At 41.0% G+C, this 23912-nt stretch overlaps 2 protein-coding genes across 2 annotated transcripts in view; both read right to left on the bottom strand.

Annotated features, from left to right (window-relative positions):
• obscnb (obscurin, cytoskeletal calmodulin and titin-interacting RhoGEF b) overlaps window positions 1–8272 on the bottom strand; it is a 57049-nt gene extending 48777 nt beyond the window's left edge. Inside the window, exons 1-10 of the mRNA XM_085805639.1 lie at window positions 7967–8272; window positions 5625–6717; window positions 3627–3896; window positions 3240–3500; window positions 2618–2923; window positions 2234–2500; window positions 1950–2056; window positions 1331–1499; window positions 526–801; window positions 162–440 (exon numbers count right to left, since the gene is read on the bottom strand). Coding sequence (XP_085661765.1) covers window positions 162–440; window positions 526–801; window positions 1331–1499; window positions 1950–2056; window positions 2234–2500; window positions 2618–2923; window positions 3240–3500; window positions 3627–3896; window positions 5625–6708 — 3019 coding nt within the window. The 5' untranslated portion in view covers window positions 6709–6717; window positions 7967–8272. The remainder of the gene's footprint in view (window positions 1–161; window positions 441–525; window positions 802–1330; window positions 1500–1949; window positions 2057–2233; window positions 2501–2617; window positions 2924–3239; window positions 3501–3626; window positions 3897–5624; window positions 6718–7966) is intronic.
• A 2998-nt stretch (window positions 8273–11270) lies between these two features.
• atg9b (autophagy related 9B) lies at window positions 11271–23116 on the bottom strand. Its single transcript, XM_085805641.1, has 14 exons — window positions 22362–23116; window positions 22171–22214; window positions 21823–21887; window positions 19990–20160; window positions 18226–18367; window positions 17349–18097; window positions 16991–17144; window positions 16575–16754; window positions 16208–16453; window positions 15706–15944; window positions 15462–15555; window positions 15088–15172; window positions 14673–14845; window positions 11271–14521 (listed from the first exon to the last, which is right to left on the bottom strand). Exons 1-13 carry the CDS (start codon window positions 22468–22470, stop codon window positions 14691–14693), a joined length of 2433 nt encoding a protein of 810 aa, XP_085661767.1. The 5' UTR covers window positions 22471–23116; the 3' UTR covers window positions 11271–14521; window positions 14673–14690.
• Window positions 23117–23912: the final 796 nt, after the last annotated feature.

The following is a 23912-nucleotide window of genomic DNA, read 5'->3' as shown; positions in this document are numbered from 1 at the left end:
TCAGGTTATCATCAAGTATGCGAACATATGATTATTTTTAATTCCTTAGGAATAGTGTTTACACTCTCAGGCAAACATCATCAAGTCTTATTTGGAACATTTAAAATCACAAAATTGACACAACAAACTGAACCCATTTATTGGATTCTACATATCAATACCTGACACAGATATCTTGAAGACCAGTTTCTCCCCTCCAGCTTCACAAATATACTCTCCAGCATCGCTCTTCTCCACCTTTTCAATGGCCAGCTGACGAGAAGTGCCTTTTGCCTCTGATATGTATATGGTCCTACTGGATGTTAGCAGATTGCCGTCTTTATACCATTTCACCTCTGTTTTGCTATCAGACACATTACAACTAAGAGTTGCTTTTTGGGAGAGCAAGGCTTTCACCTCCCTCTGGACTGACTCCTTGTTGGAGAAGGCAGCTTGGGCTTCTACAATGAGAATACAGTAAAGAAATGAATGTGTGTGATCAGCAGTCGAATGCTGAATAGTACTGCAAAAGAATCACAGTCTTACCTTTTATCTTGACCTGGAATGTGACTTTGTCTGCTGCCGTCTCACAGGTGTAAGGTCCTTCGTCACTTTTCTTGGCATTCTTGATGATGAGTTTCCTTTGAGTCCCTTTGGAGATGATGTTAGTTCTTTGGTCCTCAGTGATCTCCACATGGTCTTTTTTCCACACAACGGCTGCACTAGCAAGAGACACCTCACAGCTGAGCTCAAGATCTCCTTTCAGGGATGATGACATTCCCATGGTACCTCTGGCCTTGTTCATAAACTTAGCAGGTTCATCTTAGAGAAAAGAGATGGAAAGAGATGGAGTCAATGTTTTTTTTTAATAAAAAAAAATATTTGTAAAATATTTTGGTGGTGCCTAATTAATTAATATTTGTGACGTGAAATGAAATCTCATATTTTTAGGTTTGTTTTTGAAAGGCCTGATGAGCATGAGCTGATGCAGCAGAGCCACAGTGGAGGTGGTTGCTACATGATCACAGATTGCTTTCGTATTTGATGGCTGATAAGCACATGCTAGTATCCATTAGGGCAGGACACATCCTGAAATATCGCATGGTCTCTGACAAACTGTCTGCATACGGCCTATCTGCAGCACTTATTTCACACCGGCCAGTTCCTTTAATGACATCACTTCTGCACCATGCAGGACATATTTAGCGCTTAACCTTTGGCAAAATGTCTGCTCCACAGAACAACAGCTGCTGCAGCACATTTTCTAACAATTCAATAGCACACAGGTTGTTTCTTTGTAATGGAGTGAAACTGGAAACTGTACTGTTGCCATGGATTTTGATTTGTATACCTTTAAGAGAGAGCTGCAGGGACATCTTGTCGTCAGCTAAAACACAGTCGTAGATGCCAACATCTTCCTCTGTAACATTGTGTACCATCAGGATCCTCTTGCGGTCAGTGGTGACATATTCATACTTCTTGCCCATTTTCACTTCCCGTCCATTCTTCATCCAAACCACCTGCGGAGGAAATACAGAACAGATTGCTACACCACACATAATACAGCAAATACCAGGGTTAAAGGTACTTTGATATTCCATATTTAGATACTCAATATAAAATGTTCTCTTTTGCAGACTATTCTGAGCAACATGTGGTTGATGATAATGTTGGGTAAATGTGTCATGCTGATTGAGCTTATTTCCATATGAAATTAAACTTCCAAGTTCAAAGACAATGCACAAACTCTTAGGAAAGAGGGTCATAACTTTATGGAATTGGCTTTTATCCTTTTGCCATTTTAAAGGCCATTAAAAAATGAAATGAGTGACAGCTTATCAATTACAGAAATTATAGTACTTATAGGTCTTTCATACCTGCATAGTTGTAAAATGAAAGATATATTTATTAATGTAAAATATAAAAGTAAAAAATAAGAGCTGGAACTGATGTGTGTTTCCATTGCAAACCTGTGCATCGTAATCCGACACCTCAGCAGTCAGCTGAGCAGTAGCTTGGGCACTGCAGGTCACCACCTCCATCTGACCTGGCCTGTTTGTGAACCTAACAGCAGGGGCTAAAAATACACAAGTCAGATTACTGCATTGTTGACTGAAAAAATACCTGTGATGATGAAAGAATAGACATCTAAACATACATCTATATTTTAATATAGAAAAGCAAATATGTATCAAGATATTAATATGATCATTCTCCCTATTGATAGTTTTACTGGCTACGATCATGTGCATACCCTTCACAGAGAGGATACAAGTGCTTTGTGAGCCTCCACCCACAAACTTGACTTCAGCGCCGTTCATTTCCATGGTCACGACACGGATGAGCAGTGTGTGTGAGTTCTTGGACCTGGTGATGAGGTAGTCAGCTCCACTGCGGAGGAGGCGTCCGCTTAGAGACCAGAAGCCAGAGCAAACAGCAGACAGCTCCACAGAGATAGAGAACTCCTCGCCATTGACTGCAGTGCTGTTCGCCAGGCCTTTTCTGATTTCTGCAGTGGGCTCTGAAGGCAAGAGGCAAACCAGGCATGAGAAAAGAACTCTTGAATGCATACAACAACAACAGACAGCCACAATTGATAGATGCTACAGTACAAACAACAAAAAGACATCAGCCTTACCAAGGTAGAAGCTTCCAGGCACTTCCAGGTAGGCACTCTGGCCAAAGTCGTTAGTGGCAGAGATACGGAATTGGTAGCTGGCCTCTTCAGTGAAGTTGCAGATGGTAATCTCTGTTAAGGCAACAGTTTCTCCAGCATTGCACCTCTGCCATGTCTGAGTGCCAACCTTCCTCCTCTCCACAAAGTAACCCTTGATGGGCACGGGGCGGTCACTGTCTGGGGGAGACCACTGAATGGTGAGGGATGAGTCAGTCTTGTTCTGCACCACAGCGTCGACTGGGGGATCAGGAGGATGCTTCCTTGCAGCTAGAAGAGAAAGAATGACAGTCATACTGTTTATCTAATGAGTATTCAGTGACTGCAGTGTATCAAAAGAACATTTTGACACTTCCTCACAATTTGGAGGTGAAAAAAAAAACATGACTACACCTTGTAAGCGTTAATGTTGCTTTTGTCTCATTCATCAAGTGTTTACATAGTTTTGTGTAACCCCGTTATGTTACATATTTGCTTGAATCTGTAAAGGTGCTAAAGGTAGGAAGGTTCAAGGAAGACAAGAATCTTGCAAGCAAGCAAAATACAATTCTTTTAAAACAGGATGTGACCCAGGTGTCATCCTTACCAGTGACAGAGAATCGAGTGGAGGTTTTGCAGTCTCCAGCCACAAAAGCAACCTCCCCTGAGTCATCTGCCTGGCAATCTCTAATGGTGAGTGTGTACTGTCTTAGCACGCAGGCGATGGAAATACGGGAATCCTCCTTCAGCTTCTCCCCATTGCGAGTCCAATAGACATCTGGGCAGGGGTGCTCCAGCTCCACACAGAAGATGACAGTGTCACTGACAGGAACTACTGTCCTCCGAGGAAGCTTCTTGGTAATGTTGCCTAGGATATAAGAATAAGGGAGGTGAATCTACACATTAATTATATACCTGATAACAGAGTTATGAGAACCCACCAAAATATTTCAGAATAAACAGGAACAGAGAGGGAAAAAAAAGTCAGTTATACCCAGGACAGTGAGCTCAGCCACAGTGCGACTGCCCTCTTTCATTTCACAGATGTAAACGCCATCATCATTAGTGGTGACATTGTGTATGGTGAGACGACGCACGGTGCCCTCCTCCTCCATGCGATATTTGGAGCTTTGTTCCAGCCTCGTTTCCTCCATGAACCAGTTGGCATTGGTGATACTGAGAGGCACCTCACACAGCAATGTGGCCGACATTTTCTCTTGGACATCCACATCCTGCAGCTTCCTCCTGAACGGGACACTGGGCTCTGACACAAGGAAACATTACAGAATCTTCAGGTTACACAATCATACTGATAGTTCTGCATTTGTCAATCTATTAATTGAAAAGAGAAAGGCTTACCGACTATACATCACTATACTTTACACTTTTCTTGGTTGAGGTCAGATAAATTAGAACCTAGCTTGGAAATAATCCATCATACTTGGCATTTAAGATGCGCAATTTTTATGTGGTGCGTTTTAGGAAACTTCAGCACCCTAGATTTGAGACTTCTCGGATGTCTCACTACGCTCCGCACCACAAATGAGGGATAAAGTTTCAAACTGTATCCATATCCATATTTTGGACCTAAGCCAACAGTTTAAACCGAGAACTGTTGAAACATGTGGAACTCGACTTTGAGTTATGGGAGACATCCGCTGAGATCAGTATATGAGTTGAAGTGTCTACAACAGTAAGCTAAGCTGTTTTCAGCTTATCTTAAATATTTCTTCAAAAATAACACTCACAAAGTCAAATCAGAATATATCTAAATATCTGCTGCCCTTAAACTGCTAGGACCCCGAGCCAAACGTTGTAGACCACACCTTAGCAAAATGTATTCACTTATTCATTCATATTTATAAAACATATATGACCCTCTCAGGAACTACCTTTTCTTTTTTGTAAAGAACCCAATAATTTATAGGTGATGTATCAAAATCTATTGTAAAGTTGGTAAAGGATATACACAACACAATGTTTTGTGTGGTGTAAATTCAAATACATCATCTTTCCTTTTTTTGTGCTGCATTTGGGGAATTTGTTTAGAAATAATCATAATTATCACACAACTACTAATGGCTCAAAATGATGATGGGGAACATGAATATGGAACATGATGACGCCCGACAATAGCAAACTTTCATTCCACCAAACTAATTACAAGGCAAACATCACTTTTATCTATTTCTCTGCACCTACTAGTAAAAGAACATGTACATTAGTGTCACTACCCACTTAATGGATTAACAACCAACATAAATCTACAACCCTACAATTTCAGTCCCTTGGGCCTGTTTCTTCCCAAGGGAAGTCACACGAGCAGTGGCAGCAGTGAGCTCCAGTAAGTGACTGACCATCTTAGCAACTGTGAACTAGTCATCACCAGCAGAAAATAGATGCAACACAACACCTTCCCACAGAGGATGAGCCAGATTTCAACCCTGTTGTGAAACGCAAAACACATTTTGAGAGGTTTAAATGAGGTTTCAGTGCAGTGACTTGAACCACACTTTACTGCAGTTGCCAACAATGAGTTTATGCCACTTTCCTTATGTGTTTCTTGTTTTATTGCTATTAAAACACATGAATGAGGCTCACCACTATACTGTACAGGGTGACATGAAGGCTATGCACTTTATTTTGAGTATAACTACTCACTGGACCACCAAATGTGTATTAATATGTAGTTCAAAATAGCCACAACAAATGTTATTTACTGTATGTTTCAGTAATGGTTATGGTTACAGCTGGTTAAGGAAATGATTCACGCTTTTTGAAAATGAAACTCATTCATGGGAATTGCTGCAAACATACGTCTATGTAAACATGTAAATACTGGACATGGTATGGCTCAGTGTGTGGGCTTCTAAGTATTCTATGTGTTGACAAGTGATCCATTCAATTTATGATGTTGTCTCATATCTCTAATAAAAGCTGTAAAGCTGTTAGTAAATGTTATGTTCTCTCACATAATGTAACATGTTCTTACCTTTGACTGTTACCAACACAGCACTGTAGGTCTGCCCAGCCATGTTGGTTGCATTGCAGGTGTAGAGACCATTATCAGTCTGCTTGCAGAACAGGATCTTGAGGATGAAGTTCTCAGCCTGGTCCTCATAAATGACATGCCTACGGCCCTCACTGATGTTGGATCCATCCTTCCTCCATATGATGTGAGGTTTAGGGTGACCCGTCACAAAGCAGCTGAGTTTGGCGTGCTTGCCTTCAGTCACTGTGCAGGTACGGGTGAACACACCTTTGGGCAGCTTCGCCAGTGCAGATGCCCTCAGCTGATGTTCAAGACTCAGAGAACTGTAACCATCTGTGATGGCGCCTTTGGTTGAGGACGAAACCGAGGAGCTTTCTTCGGTGTGATAGATGGAAATATCCTTCTTCATTTCCTCTTTGCGCTTTTGCAAGTGAGAGAGGAGGGAAGTGGCCTTATCTGCTGTCAGGTGGCGGGAGTCCTGCGCGTCTACGGCGAGAGCTGCTGCGGTGTGTGCACGGCCAACAGGGTTCTGGGCCCTGCAGGTGTAGGTGCCGCTGTCCAGGTTACGCACACTTTGGATCTTTAAGGTGCTGCTGTCGCTGTCGGAAACAATCTTGACGCGGTTTGTCTCTCCCAGGTAGCGCCCATCCTTTTCCCAGTCAAAGTTGGCCTCTGGATAAGCTACAACCCGGCAGTGGAAAATAGCATCGCCTCCCAGACCGACGCGTGACGAGGTAGGCTTCACCACAAAAACAGGGGCCCTCTGAGCCATCTCCGTTGGCAGCGCCACTTTCAGGGTTACAGCAGCATAGGCTTCCCCAACACTGTTTTTGGCACGGCACATGTACTGCCCACTATCCTCCAGCATTAAGTCATAGATGGTCAAGCGGTACACAGTTCCATCTTCCACGGTCTTGAAGCGGCCCCCAGATGTCATCTTCAGCTTATCCTTTTCCCAGGTGATCAGCGGGGTCGGACTGCCCACAATGGTGCAGCTCAGTGTGGCATCTTTGCCCACACACACTGCAAACGCCTTTGGGCGAGTGAGGAACCTAGGGGCTCCTCCAAACAAGTTAGGATCCATTGTTTGCTCCTGTAATCAAAAAAAAGGTGACAAAAAATATAATATATATTATTATAAATTTGATAGATTGTGATTTCGGTGTAAGTCACGGTTTCAATTGATATATTCCTTTACATCTGGAGAATATGATTTGTAAGATGGAGCACCACCATGGCTCAGTTATGGTATGATGTGACACCTTTTACCTTTAGCAAATGCACACATTGCAACTTTGATAATATTTTGAATAATTGTTTGATCCTACAAGGGAGGGGGAAAAGAAGTTAAACAAACACTGAGCAAAATTAAATGGTATTTTTCATTTATCAAAGCCCTAGTTTAATGCACTTTCCTTTCACACAAAAAACAGATGATATTCCTGATTTATGATTGCATAAAATTGTGGAATTTAAGTTTTATAATTTCATTGAACTATAACCAATAATGTTTTATGCCCATCACAAATTGTGTTTGTCATTTTAAAGCAGTTCCAGGCTGCATGTTAAATGACATAACTAATATATTAAATACACCCCAACAATTGGGAGATGTGCCAGTTTGCTATGCACTCTGTAAATATGTTACACTGTAAAAACAGACATAAACCCACTGTTCAGAGTGGCATATTTATAGCTGGCAGTTACAGTGACAGTCATACCCTGTCCTGGCCCTGCGGACAGATTCACTTATACAAAATGCCATACAGCATATTGACTGGGCAGGTAGTTCAACAACACCACAACAGATGAATTCCCCTGTAACAAGGTCAAACAGAGCAGATATGTTCCTTTCAAAGAGTGACATTTGCCAGCTTTGTCACCTCTGTCGCTTGAACCGCCTGTCCCAAAAATAACCTCAGCTGTCAGGGCCCGTCTCTGTCCATTGCCATTTGTAGAAGCGAAACGGACATCAGCTGTTTAATAAAGCTCCCACTTCACTAACATTTCCCGTTGTGTGTCTTTTATACAAAGACCTCAAAACCTCCTTAACTTATGTTGGAATTTCAGTAATAAATGTCACTTTTAATAAAACAGCGAAAGTTGAAGGACATAAGATTGTAATTCGTCAAAAGATGAAAGTATCTCACTCAAAGCTGGAAGTTGAAGCTAACTAGCTTCACTAAGAGCAGCAGCCGTTGCAACAGGTGGAAAAGAAGATAATTACGTTAATTTTAGTTGAAATGAACTCAAAAGTCGGTCAGTTTTACATATAGAAATTAATTAAATTTAGTTAAATTTAGTATTAAAGTAATATTCTCAGTTTAGCATTACTTTTTCACCTTGAGTCTTCAGCCACTCAGGTAAAACTGGCGTTGAATCATGTGGGCTTTAGCCTCAGTTGGCCGTCGAGGTTTCCGGGTGACAGACCTCCCCCGTACCGCTGCTAGAAATCCAACCACAAATGTCCTCTTTGTGCTTAAAAATCCTTGAAATGGTTGTAAATCCAGGATGGTGTAACATCCCCCCCAGTCTCCGGCAGTGGGCGGTTGACTAGACTTATTTTTTCTTTCTTCTCCGGTACCTCATGATGCCAAATAGCTGACGTTCCTGTTTTAGCGCAGCCTCCTGTCCAAAATAGACTTGTCATTTAGTGTGGAGATAGGAGGAGATAGGAGACAGGAGACAGGCTGGGGCTGAGGAGAGGAGGGGGAGAGGAGGAAGGGGGGCAGTTACCCTCTGGACCTGCTGCTGCTGCTGCTGCTGGGCTGCTGCACACACACACACACACACCCTGCACAGTGCACACCACCAGCACTCAGACACTTAAGTCGTAAACAACTCATAATGATGAATATTACTACCAAAATATTTTACATCTGCAGAGGTGAACCTTTCAGTAGCAACCGCTCATAAATAACACTATGACATACTGAAGTTCCACCCTGTTTGTTTATTGTTTTATGTTGTATTGTTTTTCCTCCCCTTATCTTTTATTGAAGGCCCGAGTCCAAATTCGCTTACTTTCCCCCCCTCCAACTACTACTAATAATAATAGGCTAATCATCACATTTTATTGTTGTAGCCTAATTATTACATTTTTTAATATAACAACAACTATAATAATAATAATAACAACAACAACAATTATTAATATTATTATAACAATAATAATAAATATTATTATTATCATTATTAGTGGTAGTAGTAGAATACCATTTACTAATTTGGAAATTATTAAGGCCTACATTTCTGTTCATTTATCTCCCAGCATGAAGGTTTAAATACTATTTCAAGGCTCTCTCCACACAATAAGACTTTTTTTTTTTTTTTCGTCTCTTCATAAAATACTAGAATCAGCCTGGGTACCCCTACAACTGTTTTGATTGCCTCTGGTCCCTTAAATTTCTCAAACTTCTAGGAAAAATTCTTGTCAGCCTACAAAAATGGAAGTTGTGATCATAGTTCCCTTATTGAATTTATCATAAACTTTATTTAAATACACACAGCGTTCTGTAGTCTGAAACCTCATGCGGGTAAAGTGGCCTCAGACTTTTGGTATTTCAGATGTTAATTTATGAACACTGCAGCTAGGCAGCTTGAGGTTATTGATTTTGTGTTGACTTGTGTTGACTATCCTATTGACTTTTGTTTTGTTTTTATTCCTCATTATGTTCCTTCATTGTCATTCAGTCCCTTGCTTGTGAATAAGAAACCAGTAAATCCCTGTTATTTTTGTGTTTGTATGCAGTAATCGCTAATACTAATTTGACTGAATGTAAATATGATTGGGTTAAGATCAGAGATTAGCTGAACCTGTCACAGAGCATGTGGCACATTGTATTCTGCAGCCACCAGTGTGACAGCTGCTTTATAGCCGCCTATAATTAAGTTATGACTTCATACTGAGCTAAAATACAGTAATGCGTTAAATGTATCTCCCATGACACCTCCACAATGATGACAACACTCAGCAATCATTCAGCATGACATTGCTGTCTTTACACAGTAGGGCGTGCCACTATTATTTTTTATTTATCAAAGAAAGAGACATAATTCTGCTTCTGGAATATAATGTTTACACCATCTAGAGAGGAAAGGGAGGGAGCAAGTTGTACCATGGTATTTTCTCGGTCTCCCAGCGTGGGCTTTCCCCCAGTGCCAGTGAGTGACAGCAGCAGGTCGCCTGGACCCTGAATTAAACTCCACGAAACTCTAGCAGACGGTAATCCACTGTTGCTGCTCGCCCCTGCTTCATCCCGTTCTGGCTACTGTGTTTAGTTTCCATGCTTCTGAACCACACTGAGAAAGAAATGTGTAGATTGATCTGTTATCTGTCTCTGTAATGTGGGGGGGTGGGGGGGATTATAATAATCTGAATTTACTTCCAAATGTTTTCCCTGCTCTCTCTGTACTCTGTAGCCCAGTCAGTCGTTAGCATTGAATCACAGATCATTTCCACGTTGGTATTCGTCCAAAACTCACTCTCAGCCAGGGGTCATCTTCTCATGGCACCTACAACACACTACAGCAGAGGGGCAGTGGACAGACACATACACACAGTACCTGGCTATGTTTTTGGCAACTATAGAGCTGGATAAATTCCCAAGTATAACATTTCTTAGCAATGAGCCAGTCGTCACAAAATGGACGCAATGTATACTCTCCAATATCTGACCTCACGGGCCTTGCGGCTGACCTCTCAGCCATTTCAAGAATAAGGTCGTGGTTGTATCATGTTCACAGTTACCTCAAAAGAACATTTACACACAGGGATGACAAGTGAGACGAATGCCTGTAGTACCAAGGACAGGTAGCCAAGAGTGAACAGCAGGTGGCATATGTGCGCCTTAAAAGGCCTCGGAGGACCTGGACAATGATGTTAACCAAGTGGAGGAAAAAATAGATGAGACTAAATAGTGTGTAGCAAAATAGACACATGTGGTGTTTATTTACAATGCAGATACCATTTACAGTCGTGTCAGGAATAGGGCAACGAGGTTAACACAGAAAAACAGGAAATGTCACCAAAACTACTTTTTATGTTTTGTCTATTATGGTGCTGTGTGTTGTCCTGGTTAATGAGGTTACCAGACAATTTTGAAATCTTTAATTTTTTGAAATTACTACCTACTTTAAAATGATTCCTTAGTAGGGTCACAACCATCAGACAACTGGTCCGGGTTCTGCTTTTTCCTGTAACTTACATGTCAATTCACTTCAAGGTCAATTTGTTGAGAGAAAACTCAGACATAATGTACTGTATAGAGGCCTTCTTTAACAGCCTCAGTTGTATTTTGGATCAACTGTGAACACATGTAAACAACGTATTCAGCATGCTCCTAAATGATGGCATAAGATACAAAAGTTAATGGATGAATGGATCACAAATTCATTCCTATAACATAAATGTCTATAACCAATATCTCTCAGCCAAGCAGCAGGGCACTGAGCCATGACCTGGAGCCCTGCTTAAAAAAACACTTTGTATAAATTAGTGCAGTAATATAAAAGGTTATCCCTTCAAAGGTCAACATCAACACCAACGGAACAGTGTGAATATCTTGTATGTTTATATATACACAATTGGGCTGGCACAGAAAGTGTTAGACATTGCAAACTAGCAACAACAATGTAGAACAGAGAGAAAATTAAAATATATTTTTATTTCAAATAAACATCATGTAATGATCCACACATAAAATGATTAAATACACTCAAAATAAGATTTATTTGCCTCTCTACTCACTCACAGGGAACAACACGTCTTGTAAAGCTGTGCCGAAGACAAGTTCTTTTGGCATGTTTCATTTTTCAGCTAGTGTTTCTTCATTTACAGAACAAAAAGACAACAACAAACAAAGAAACAGACAAACAAACCAATGTACCAGAAAATCAAAACATGTCTGAAAAGGTATTTAACATTTCAGGATGAAAACTTAGCACCTTGTTCCAGTCACTGTGATTAGACTGGTGTATAAGAGACCATAGTATGATGAGAAGGTTGGCCATGGTGACACTGCCAATTACAAGGCATGCTCTTGCTCTCAAGGTCAGTTTGCAGCTCATCTTACAAGCCACATCCACAAATTCACAACATACATGATGTTATACACAATGACTTGCCAAACAAACAATCAAAAAACAAAGAAACAAAGAAACAAAAAAACACTGTACATAGTATGTGCTGCTAAATCCGTGAAAGCAAATCTGACGGTTTACATGAAATGGCTTCTAATAAGAGTGAATACTAATCCTTAACACTAAGGCACTGCTGAAAATAAAATAACAGTGAGATGTAAAATGTGGAGACTGCCAGAAGTCAAGTCAACTCTGTGCACATAGCTGAGCTCCAGTGTCTCGGTAACATCGACTCACTGCATTTGTAAGAAGAACCATAAATAAACAGTGACCACAATATACCCATGTAAGCATATTTAAGAGTGAGTGTGTGTGTGTGTGTGTGTGTGTGTGTGTGTGTGTGTGTGTGTGTGTGTGTGTGTGTGTGTGTGTGTGTGTGTGTGTCAGAAACACACAATATCCCCTACAGGGCAAACTCTTTACTAACCAGAGGTAAGAATGACCTTATGTGATTGGCCACAGTGTTTCCAGATGGTCCACTGTGGCCAATGACATCACAATATGTGCTGATGCTATGCTTATATACAAAACATAAGAAGAGGTCATTTAGGATGGAGACTGACTCTGTCCCTTTTGAGACCTGCCCTTTCTAAAGTGTAACTGATGCAAGTACTGTATATTTATCATATATATATGTGTATATACATATATACATACACACACATACATATATATACACACACTCACAAACATTTTCAATTTTCTCAGTGCAAAGTTCTGGTTGTGTTAGCATAATTACGCAGGTGTCAAAATGCATTCCTTCAACAGACACACAAACAAACACTCACAAGGAAAGTGGAATAGTTTCTTAACACGAGAGACTGCGAAGACGTATCTGTACCCTCTACAGTCTTGCATCAGTGGAGGATGAGATCTACATCACTGAGATCTTTGCAGGATGCAACAAAAAACGGATAGAGTGATATTTTTTACACACTACAGCAACAAGCAGATTTAGTCCCAGTTTATTTTAAGTTTAAATCACATTCAACATCAGGCAGCTGGGTATGCTCTTTTTGCATTAATGAAATCTTTATATCACAACTTTTGAAACTACTGTTAGTGACAGGGGACGCATGCCATTTCTTTTAGTAATAAGATTAGAAGCTTTTGTGAAAGTAAATTATTTGACAAAACAATCTAAATATTTTTGCTCAAATAAATAATATTTATATCAATTAAATATCTGGGGAAAAACAAGTAATAAATACTCTTAAAGCTAACAAATGATGCTGACTGTGGAAAGGCTTTTTTTTATTTTTTATTTTTATATTATTATTCCTCATGCTCTTACTTTGAAAGTGGAAAGCCTGAGAAAATATGAAGCCTGAGAGGAACTGTCCTGTCCTAATATCTAAAAACCTAAAGCTCCAGAAGCAACAGCACACGCTCTGATACCAGCCCTTATGATGAACTTCCATTTATACTTTAGCTTTTTGGGAAAAGGACACAAATAAAATGTTCATGTGCACAACAAAGATTTGTAAAAGCAATATCACCCTGTTTTGATGTTTTAAAAAAAACATTCCTCCCCAATGTTTCTGAGATATCTGACTCAAAACATCTGCAGGATGAGAAATAGGAACAGAAAATGAACTGGGTTCAATTTACACCTGCCATTAAAATCTAAATGCAGTTAAAAGATTTATTTTTATGCTGTGAAAAAGGAAACATATGTAAATATATTTACACATGAGTAAATACACAGCAGAGGTACTGATCGGAGTATTAGTTTTTCTTCACCACCATTGAGGTTATATGGAAAACTAGGATTTAAACACATATGTTTGTACTGGTGTTAAGGCATAATGCTGACTTTGCGTCCAGCCTCAAGAGAATTAAAAAGACATCTTCTACCTGCATTGAGATTTTGATGTCAATAGTACTTGGTGCCCAGATTTCACTCCTGTTTTTAAGGAAACGCAACATCTTGATAGATCAGCTGTAGAAATATTAATACTGAACAAGATCTGCATTTAGGGTCACTAAACACAGACAGCAGCATCAAAGCATGTGTAAGACCTAGTTTAAAGACATGTTTTAACAAACCCAGTGGGCTTTTTGCTAGGTACACATGGTGTTGAGTTGTACGGCTACTGTACAGTCAGCTCTTTATCTTTATCAATACTTGGTATCTTTTTAAAGGATTAGATCTGGTAGTAAAAATGTGGACTTGTAAAGTATAGGTGAAATGAAAAAGTGTATTTACAACTTACCAGGGTTTAACAGCACAACTTGAAATACTGTAATCATTTTTTTCCCCCAGATGACCAAAAATTGTTCAGGCAGCTAAGATTCAGCTTGCAGTCTCTGTAGCAAGGACCAAAACACCACTCTGTGTGAAATCTTCCACTGGATTCACACTGTAAAAACGTGTGATGCACAAAACAGATGAATTGTGCACACAGGCTTAGGAGAAATTCTGGCGAGCCTTTTGCATTTCACAATAAAACTGCCCACATCCATCATTACACGTTAACTAATGGATACACTATATAGTCTCTCAGTCGCGTATACTTTGCAGTCGTCTGTACATGTTATTACAAGATCTTGATGAAACGGACGGAAGACATATGGTTTCCCTGATGCCATAGTCTGCCTGATGTGACAGGATGAGGCGTGGAGGTGCAGGGACAGTGGTTATTCAGTGAGCCCCACCCACTAATGAATGAAGGATGTTTTTAAGGTCCATGCTAAATTCTCCATGAAGATCATCTAAGGCCACAATGTTCATCGAAGAAAGTAAAATGTAAACACTATAAAGGAAAAAGAGAAGAGAAATTATGATGGCAAATTATCCTTTGTAGGATAATGATGGCCATTGGTGTTAGGTCCAACAAACTAGTAGCGTGTCACGAAATACAAAAACATAAAACATAGACCATGGACAATAAATCGTGTATGTACCTTATGACATAAGGCACTTCAAAGACTACTCCTGGTGCCCTGCTTAGGAGTAGATCCACTATTGATCTCCTGATCTTCCTCGTCCTCCTCCTCCTCCTCCTGCCAGCCACCGAGGTGGACAACGGTGGGCATAGACATGCTGGAACCAAGACCACCACTATGTGGCTGGAAGCCTGAGGAGAGCATTGGAATATGCGTTATATTTCATACTTTTCCATGCGTTTATTTTTTTTTTTAGATCTTTATTTAAATAGATTTCTATTAGCATATATACTAAAAGAAATTAGTCATTGTCATTGTAAGTAATATACTCAAACCCAATATTCAAATTATTTCTTACTGTGGATTTAAATGTTCAACTCTCCTAAAAACAACTTTTTGATACATAAAAGTGAACAATTGATATTTTATTTACCAGTGTTTGTGTGCAGCTCTCTCATTGGCACTGCACTCTGCCACTGCCCTGAACTTCTCTGTGGGTGGGAGGTCTGCTGGTGGAGCTGGAGGCACAGGTAATTGTCAATGTACATGATGATGGAGCCCTAGACTGACAAACTGCACAAGGACTACTCAAAGTGGAACTCTACCCATACTTAATAATTTTACATCAAATATTCGTTGCTGCAGCAATAAAAGTATATATTTTTTCTACAGGAAAGTGATTCATTATTTCACATTTTGTGGAGTATAATTTAAAAACTCTGGGCACATAACAAGAAAAGGAAGTTGGACATTATTTAATGATAATAATAATTTCTAAAGGTTTCAGTTTATGGTATAGGAAATCACCTCATGCATGTAGATGGCATGGAGGCTCATCTCTGCAGAGGCGAACTCTGACTGCAGTGCATTGCTCCGGATGTGTGAGTCACTGATAGACATGCTGGAAAAAAAAACAAAACAAATAAAAAAACACAAGTTAATCAAAGCCGACGATGCTCAAGTCTTTGCATTTATTTATCGGTTGCGACATACGCTAATGCAGCGGCAGCTGTGTAAATAATGCAGGAGAAAATACAGGGGCTGATGATACCTGTCAATGACGGTGCGATCACTGCGGTACATGGTGCTCTCGGGGTGGATGGAGGACGGCAGGAGGCCCTGTGAGCGGCCGCGGCTGGTGTGAGCAAGCTGGGAGGTGGACAAGGAGGCCAGGACGCTGGCAGCAGCAGAGGCAGCCGTGCTCGGTGGGATGAAGTGATGGTCTCGACCTTGTAGTCCAGATGCAGTTAGAATGGGATGGGCCAGGACACTGGCCAACAGGTTGTCATGCTGGAAACAGCAACATGCAACACAATACAAAGTTAATAAAATTATAGAAAAAAATACAAGATCACTTTTTGTGGGGTAAAATCTCTAGTTGTTACTTAAACGGCTGATGCAGCAAAAACATTTTGTACAAGTATTTAAATTCATAGTGGTAATGGACAATTAACATTCATAGTGCTGGTAACAAACCTGTTACCTAACATGATTTATATATTCAGCTCATGTGTGGTACATGTGTTATCTTCTTGATCGTCATGGTTTCTTACCCCGGTGGCAGACTCATTGGACTGCAGTGAGGTGCAGAGCGGAGCTTCAGAAAGCAGCAGCTGGGTGGAGGGGCCGCCCTGCGCATCATGATGCACCTTCTCCTTGAGATGGCTGATAAACACGGAGCTCTCCTGCGGCGGCTGCCAGCGTGGGTTCTTAATGGTGAAATGCATGAGGGACAACTCTGTCTTTCCGTTCTCAGCCTGCTGGTATATAGAGGCCTCCGTCTGGCCCTCCGACATCCACTGTGGAAATACCCAAAAATGCATACACACATGTTTAACTGAGGCGGCGACTTATTATAGATCAGCCTGTCTTTATTTTCACAAATTATAGGAATCAGCTGACTCGAAGGAAAAGCCTTACCGTCGGGTTTCCATGGCGTCTGATGTCCATCTGTGCAAAGGAACAGATGTCTCCAACTCCAACCACCTCCACAGTAAAGTTCCTAAAAAAGTCAATGATCTCTAGAGACTTGTTCCTCAGAAGGAAGATGAGAATGAAGGGTGTGACAATAGGACTGAGCAGCTCCTCCAAAATAAACACCTGATGTGGACACAGAAGGGTTAAATTAGGGTTAAAAATATTCAAATTCCAGACAGAGTCATATGTTAATCAATATTCCCAAGAATTTATGAAAAAACCATGTGATTTCACAGTCTGGCAAGACAGGGCCTGACAAAGTCTTCATACTGCCCAGATGTTGCTTGAACAACTTCATCAATCCCAACCAAAATATATTATTAATATCAGTGTGATGAAGGTGTTTCTCCCATCCTCACCGCTTTGTACTGGAACAGCTGGGCTACCTCGTCACGGGTCTCACTCTTGTTAGCACTGCCCTTCCAGTGGTCTGGCATGTAGTGGATGTGTGCCAGCATGCACTGAAGCAGCTGTTCTGGACACCACACCATATGCTCATCTGGGATGAAGGACCTGGTGGTGGACATGTACAAGATGTGAAAATTTTTCACCAGTAAGCTGCAGTTTACATTGGGCCACAATACACAGGCGTGTATTATATTCTATGTCAGTTTATCGTAATGTCAATAGCAAAGGAGACAATAAGAATAACTGACAACCGCTGTGAGTTTTACATCTACAGGGAGTGATGAAAAGGCCTTGGCTCTGAAAACTCACCTGGTTATAGTAATAACCACCCCCAGCACGGTGATGGCAGTCAGAATGTGCTGCACCGTCAGGACGTCCTCATCGTAGACCGTCAGCGCAATGAGAACAGCCAATACTGAGCCTGAGAAGAAAGCTATGTTCTTTGCCAGCACAGTCAGCATTGGTGATGTGAAGGAGTTCATGTATTTGGAAGTGGGCTTGTAGCCACGACCTAAACGGCCATGCAGCTCGTGGTCCAGCTCGTTGAAGTGACGCAGGTATAGGCGACCGTACATGGACCAGCGGCGCGCGCCCAGGCTTCCAGGTTCTCTGCGGATCACCTCTGTGTAGCTGAAGAACGCGTACAGCACCTGCCACACCAGGATGAAGGGGCATAGCAGCAAGTTGGCCAAACCCATTAGCAGGATGACTCTGCTGAGCTGCTGGGCCAGCTCCAGCCGGTTCCCAGTCCGCTTGTATTTGGGGTGCAGGTTCCACTTATTCTGAAACAGAGAGCCAGGACCCCAGAAGAGGATGAGCTCAAAGTTGTACTTGAGGCCCTGGGTGAGGAATACCACATTACCCAGCAGGGGGAGCTGCAGCTGAACTGGCAGCAGTGATTTGTTTATCATGGCCACCATGTAGTTCTTGAATCGCAGGATGCGGTGATAGATGTCAAGTTCTGTCAGCTCCTTCTTGTGTATGCACATTTGCTGCTCTCTCTGCAGGCTGATGAGCCGGTCCTGGACTTCCTGCCATGTGAAGTTGCATAGTTCATCCTGGGGAAAGGAGACAGTGCACAAAGTAAACTGAAACGCACACCAACACAGCGCTACAAGGCATAATCACAACTAGTTGGACTTGGATGACTTTTATGTCTGTACACGTCTCCAGGTGCACCACTTACCATTCTGATCTTCAGTGCTTTGATGTAGAACTGCCTGATCTCCCAGTAGCTCAGGACATTGCAAAAGACTTTAATAAGTCGATAGATCCAGAAGATGGCTGCCATGATGAGGAGAAATATAATCCAGCTGTCGTCTTGAATCCTGTATGAAAACAAAGGTGGCAGAAGCACAACATATTAAGCTTATTATAAAAAAGGGGGGGGTGAAGACATAGGCCTATTTGAAAACTGAGGAATCTAGATATGAAGCAGCCAAAATATGACCCCACACACACACTCTTGCTATGACTCTGTATTTAGTCAATTGAAAATATGATCCACACATGAGAAACTGTTTGTCCCAGAGTATGTTGCAATCTATGAAAGTGTCACTGAGCCACTGTTTACAGGTTTTTAGTGAGGTGGCCCTCTTACTCCACTCTATAATTAAGGAAGCTTATGAGTATCCCATGTCAAAACACAGAACATGCTGAGCATCAGTAATTTGCACCTACAAACACACATTAGCCAGTAACTGAGCAATGTTTTGATGCTCTTTAAAGTATTTCATATATCATTTTATATCAAGGTCATTTTAAGACATAAACAAAACATTATATGCTCTCAGGTATTGAGTATCTGGTTTGAAAATGGAAATCTGAGATGGGCTGTAAGGAGGACATAGATGTTCCAAACTGCTGGACTGGCTGTTCCCAAATTAGAATTCCAAGTGTTTGTACGTCATTGACTTTGATATTTGACTTTTGACCAATAGTCAGGATGAGGAAGACATTGGTGATAAGGGACCCGTGTGTAGCTCAAGAAAACAAGCAGAGGCAAGGTTGCTACTTAGGGTGAAAAAAACATATATGACAACATAGGGCTTAAGGGGGAGGTCATGTGGTTGTCAGCTTACTGGCCCAGCCAAGTTGTCAGTATTTCAGCTGGAGTGAGGCTATCAATTACACAGCCCTGTTCCCTAAAGCCAGTGTGAACACATGTCGCAATTTGAAGCTACCAATCTCAGGCTGAAATGAAAAACAAAACTGAGAGAGAAAGCCATTTTGGACAAACTAGCATGACCTGTTCTTGAAATGAAACAGACTTAAAAAAAAACAACAACATTTGAATCTGATCAAAAATACAGACACTAATACCTTGTTATATTTTGTACTGTTTTAAATCGGTGGAAAAAATTTAATGGTGGCTGCGGTGGTGCCGTTATTACCACTGATATCAAGAAAAAATACCAGACATAAAATATTTGATGTATCTAAAAGAATAAAATCACTTATAAGATAATTTCTTCTGGAATCACTGCTAAGAGTGCTGACAGTTAATAAAAGAGTGAATAGTCTTTATTTAACATTCAAATACAAGAGCCTTTTCAAAATTTTCTTGGGTAAATTAAGAAAGCCACAAAGCACATCTAAATAGGCTACTGCTCCACATTCCCCTCAGTGAATGTGACTGTATTTTGCCATCTGAAGCCCAAGACACAATCCAATAAGAAATTAAGTCTGAAAGACTGATAACGACTGTATTAACCCAGACACCTTAAATCCCTCTAAAGGCCTGTCTCTATAAGGGTTCTAATAATATCCAAGAGCGTCTGCTTGAGAACAAAGTATCTAATCAACTGGCTGAAATGCAAGGTCAAGCAAATCAGGCATCACCTTATATGATTATAGCTTTTTCAATTAATTCACCTTGGACTTTCCACTAATCTTCCCCAACAAGAACATAAACCTTCACACGCAACAGCTCAGCAGAAGACAACATTACCTCTGAGTGCACTGCTGGCTAGGCAGGATGGCATCTGGGAGGGTGACTTTGTTTCTGTCCAAGGGATTCTGTCCAGGCCCGGTATGGTTGACTGCCCGATTGGCAAACAGTACATCATACTCCACACAGTTGACAAGGAACGTTGTGAATGTGACAACAAATAAAAATTGACTGTTAGGAGATGAAAGAAGAAAACCAGAGATTAGGCTTCATACTTCATGACAGTAAAACACATGATACATCAAATCACCAACAATGGGCCTCATTCACCAATACGTTAAGTAGTTTTTAAGTCCTTCTGAAGAAATTTCTTAAGAAAACTCATGAATGTGTTTTTAGACCACATAAATGTTTGCAACTGTTCCTAAATAAATGAATCCCATGTCCTCGTAAATTTAGAGCACATGCCAGGTGAGCCTAATTAACATAGGGTTAGCAATAGGTAAACACACCATCAATCCCAGTAAAAGGTCGTAAAACTGCACGGCTGTGTGCGCACAGAAACCACAGAAATTGAGCAGAGAAGATGAGTTGAGAATCGAAGTTAAAAGTGCCCAAACGAAAATCTAAAGAGGGAGCACCTGACTCCAAATGTAAAAAGAACTAGTGCTGAGGTGGAGGTACGGCTAAAGGAAGTGAACAAAAAACAAGCTGTTATATCAGCAGTGGATGCAAAGTAACAGAAAAAAAAGATATATGGGATGCTGTCAGTTGTTCACTGAATGCTGTATCTGGAGAAGAGCTCACCACTGACAAAGTCAAGAAAAAATCTGAGGTTAAAAAAGTATTTCCAAACAAAGAAAAGAGATGCAGAGCACTGGAGGGGGACAGTCTTGTCCAGACTTATCTGAGCTGGGCATCGGGGCCAATATGGGACAGACGACACTCTCAGGTGTGCCATCCTAAATAGCGTGATCAGTCACCTAATTGTTATTGGATGGGGTGGTTCCCAATAAACTTACAGTAAAATAATACAACTGCAGAACAGAAGAAAATGCAAAAACAACTTATTTTGCTCAAGTGTCAGCTCTCAAATGTATGCTCGAGTGTGCGTAGATCTTCTTGAAAACTTTGTAAGTGGGTTTTAAGAAGACATTTCGGTTCGTGAATGAGGCCCAATGACAAGAGGTACAAAAACTGGTAGTAGCTATTGAGATAAGTGACAATATTGCATTCCTAACTACCACTACAACAACAACTACTCTCCACATATACTGACAAGTGATTAATTCATAATAGTGCAGTTACAGCTCAATTGCAGTTAATTCTGTTGACAAGCTGTGGTTTGTTTTGAACTGTCATAATGAAGACTGATTTTTATTTTTTTTTGCACAGCTAATGGTTCAATTGAGTGCAAATTAATTGACCTACTGTGGCAAGCTTCAGAGATACATCAGTCTGGGGCTCAATAATAGCGATGGTCTATTGGCATGATATTTGAGGCAGCAGGGCCATAAAATAAACAGCACGTTTCACTGAAATACTGGCCCAAAATGAAGCGATTAAGGCCGGCAGAATATTTTGTGCCATGAGAAAGTCACTAAAACAGAAAAACAACGGTTTCATGTGAGTTTCTGTACAGGTGCTGCTGGAATTATCCAGTTGAGCTTGTTCATCCTGATGCCTGAGGCACTCTCCACTGACAAGTTCACAACAACATGAACATTTACGACTGATATAAATTATGCCAGTGTTTCACTGAAAACAAGCATCCTGTTGGAACTGAAAAACTAAACTCATCTAATGTAACCAACTTTAACGTAATGTTTGCAATCACATGCATGTTTCTTTATCTCAGTGTGTTTCCCTCAGGTGTCTGAACTCTGTACTTACACAAGTTCAAAGAACTCTGACAACATCATACAGGCAAAGCCATTCTTCTGATGGAAATGATAGATGTGGACAAGCTGGTTAAGAAAAATCTGAAATAACAAAAACTGAGTAACAGCAAACAGGATATTACACTCAAGCAGTCATATTGAGAAAGCAAAGGTAATCAAGACATACCAGTCTGTAGTAATATGATAAGCATAAACAGGAGTCAAGAAGTAGAAATTATGAAATTCAGCACTTTGTAAATATGACTCCTGACCGGCATCATGATACTATTGTGAGTCAGCATGACATGATGCTGGTGGCATGGGCAATGACAAGTAAAACTGCATGTACTTTAAAGGATATCCTTGTGAAGAAATTATCCAGGTTCTTGATATGGTGCCATGAATCTGGAACAGAAATTAAAACATTAATCTCTAATCAACCATGACACAGCTGAGTCATAATCGTTTGCACCACAAACGTGTGCATCGGGTATGAGACTTTCACAATGCAGTCAACCAATTATGTTACTTTTGTCGTAGTGCTTTGATCACCTTTCAGGCCTTCGGGCACATGCACCAGTAAATCCTCCTCCCCGGGTGGCGAGTCCTCCTCAAAGTCCTCAATTCTCTGATATTCCTGGTAAGCTTCGAGGTTGGCCATTGTGCTTCACATTATTAGCATCACTCCCAACTGACGAGCTACTTTTGTAGTAAACAACACTGTCTGAAACGAGTCTCGCAGTCTCGCAACTTCAGCTACATAACTAAAAACAAGCTACCAGGCAGCTCAATCACTTCAAGAAAGGGTACCGTTAGCTCCAGCTAGCATTAGCTTGCTAACTTGCTAGTCTGACGGACGGCGCTTGTGTAACGTTACACTACGGCGATAACATGTTCAATGCCAGGCAGCAGTTTAAAATGTAGCAGACAAGCACTCGTTAGTTAACTAACGGCTGTAAAAATCCGCACATGAAAGCTAACGACCTTATCCAGCTGTGTGATGGCTGGCTAGCCTGTGAATGATTCAGCCACTCGTGTAGTCAGGGTGACAACGGTTTGTTTTGTCCCCGACTTGCTCCGTTCATCTGCTGCTCTTGATCTTCTTTTCGTCGTTTTTGTTCTGAGTCCACTCCAGTCTCGGCCAGATCTCGTTTAACGCACACGGCTACGTTTTTAATGTCGACACGGTGGTCTCCGGTCTGCCCCAAGGTCCGTGAGTCGCTGTCCAAAAATACACTATCCTGTGTGTGTGTGTGTGTGTGTGTGTCCACTGTTTTTGTCTTTCACAAACAAATGTCAACAAAACGTCATTGACGTCACTTCGGGTTTAGCGTTGCGTTCATGGAGCATCGGTAGAAAAGGCAGAACAAGAAAAACACCCGGTGGTACATGTTGTAAACCTATGTTGTAAACATAGACATATGGTTATAAATTAGTGTGCTAGCACATTTTAAACATGGCAGTGTAAATATTGCACTCACATCAGATACAAAATATTAAATTTGCTGCTTTTGTTGCTGTACGTATTTGTGGCGGTTCATATAATGGGCTGAGTTTCTGTTGGAGTGGTCAGAGAATATTTTTCTGTATTTTGCCGTTTACTGACATGTCCAAAGTATTTTTCAGCAAATGTGAGATATAACTTGTGTGATAAAATCTCGATATATCCAATTTAGATTTACAAGTCGTATGTTGTTATGGTTTTCCCACTGGTCAGCCCGTATTTCCAATTACACGATACTCGTGAAAGCGGCACAAAATCGTCATTTCCGGTCAATGGTTGTAGTTTTGTCGATATTTTCCGAAGAAACTCAGATTTTGTCGCGTTTCCTATCGACAGTGTTATACAGGCTGCTTAGAGTTATTCAACAACTTGCCCCATGTGAAATAAAGTTGCACCCCGTTCTCTCAAATCAGTACTAACAGTAAACATTAGATCCTCAAAACACTCCTGCTGTAAAAACTCACGCCTTTTCTTCCAGTGATTGTGGTTGTGGCATCCTCTTTATAATGCTCGTCATTTTTTGCGATCGACAACGGGGGGGGGGGGGGGGGGGGCGGATTTGCCAACAAGAAACAGCTGAGAACGGACACAAATAATCA

Source organism: Trachurus japonicus, chromosome 17 (assembly GCF_045865225.1).
Source record: "Trachurus japonicus isolate A0001 chromosome 17, Traja_1.0".
NCBI lineage: Eukaryota > Metazoa > Chordata > Actinopteri > Carangiformes > Carangidae > Trachurus > Trachurus japonicus.
The sequence above is the reverse complement of the archived record's forward strand: the minus strand, read 5'-3'. Positions and strand labels throughout refer to the sequence as shown.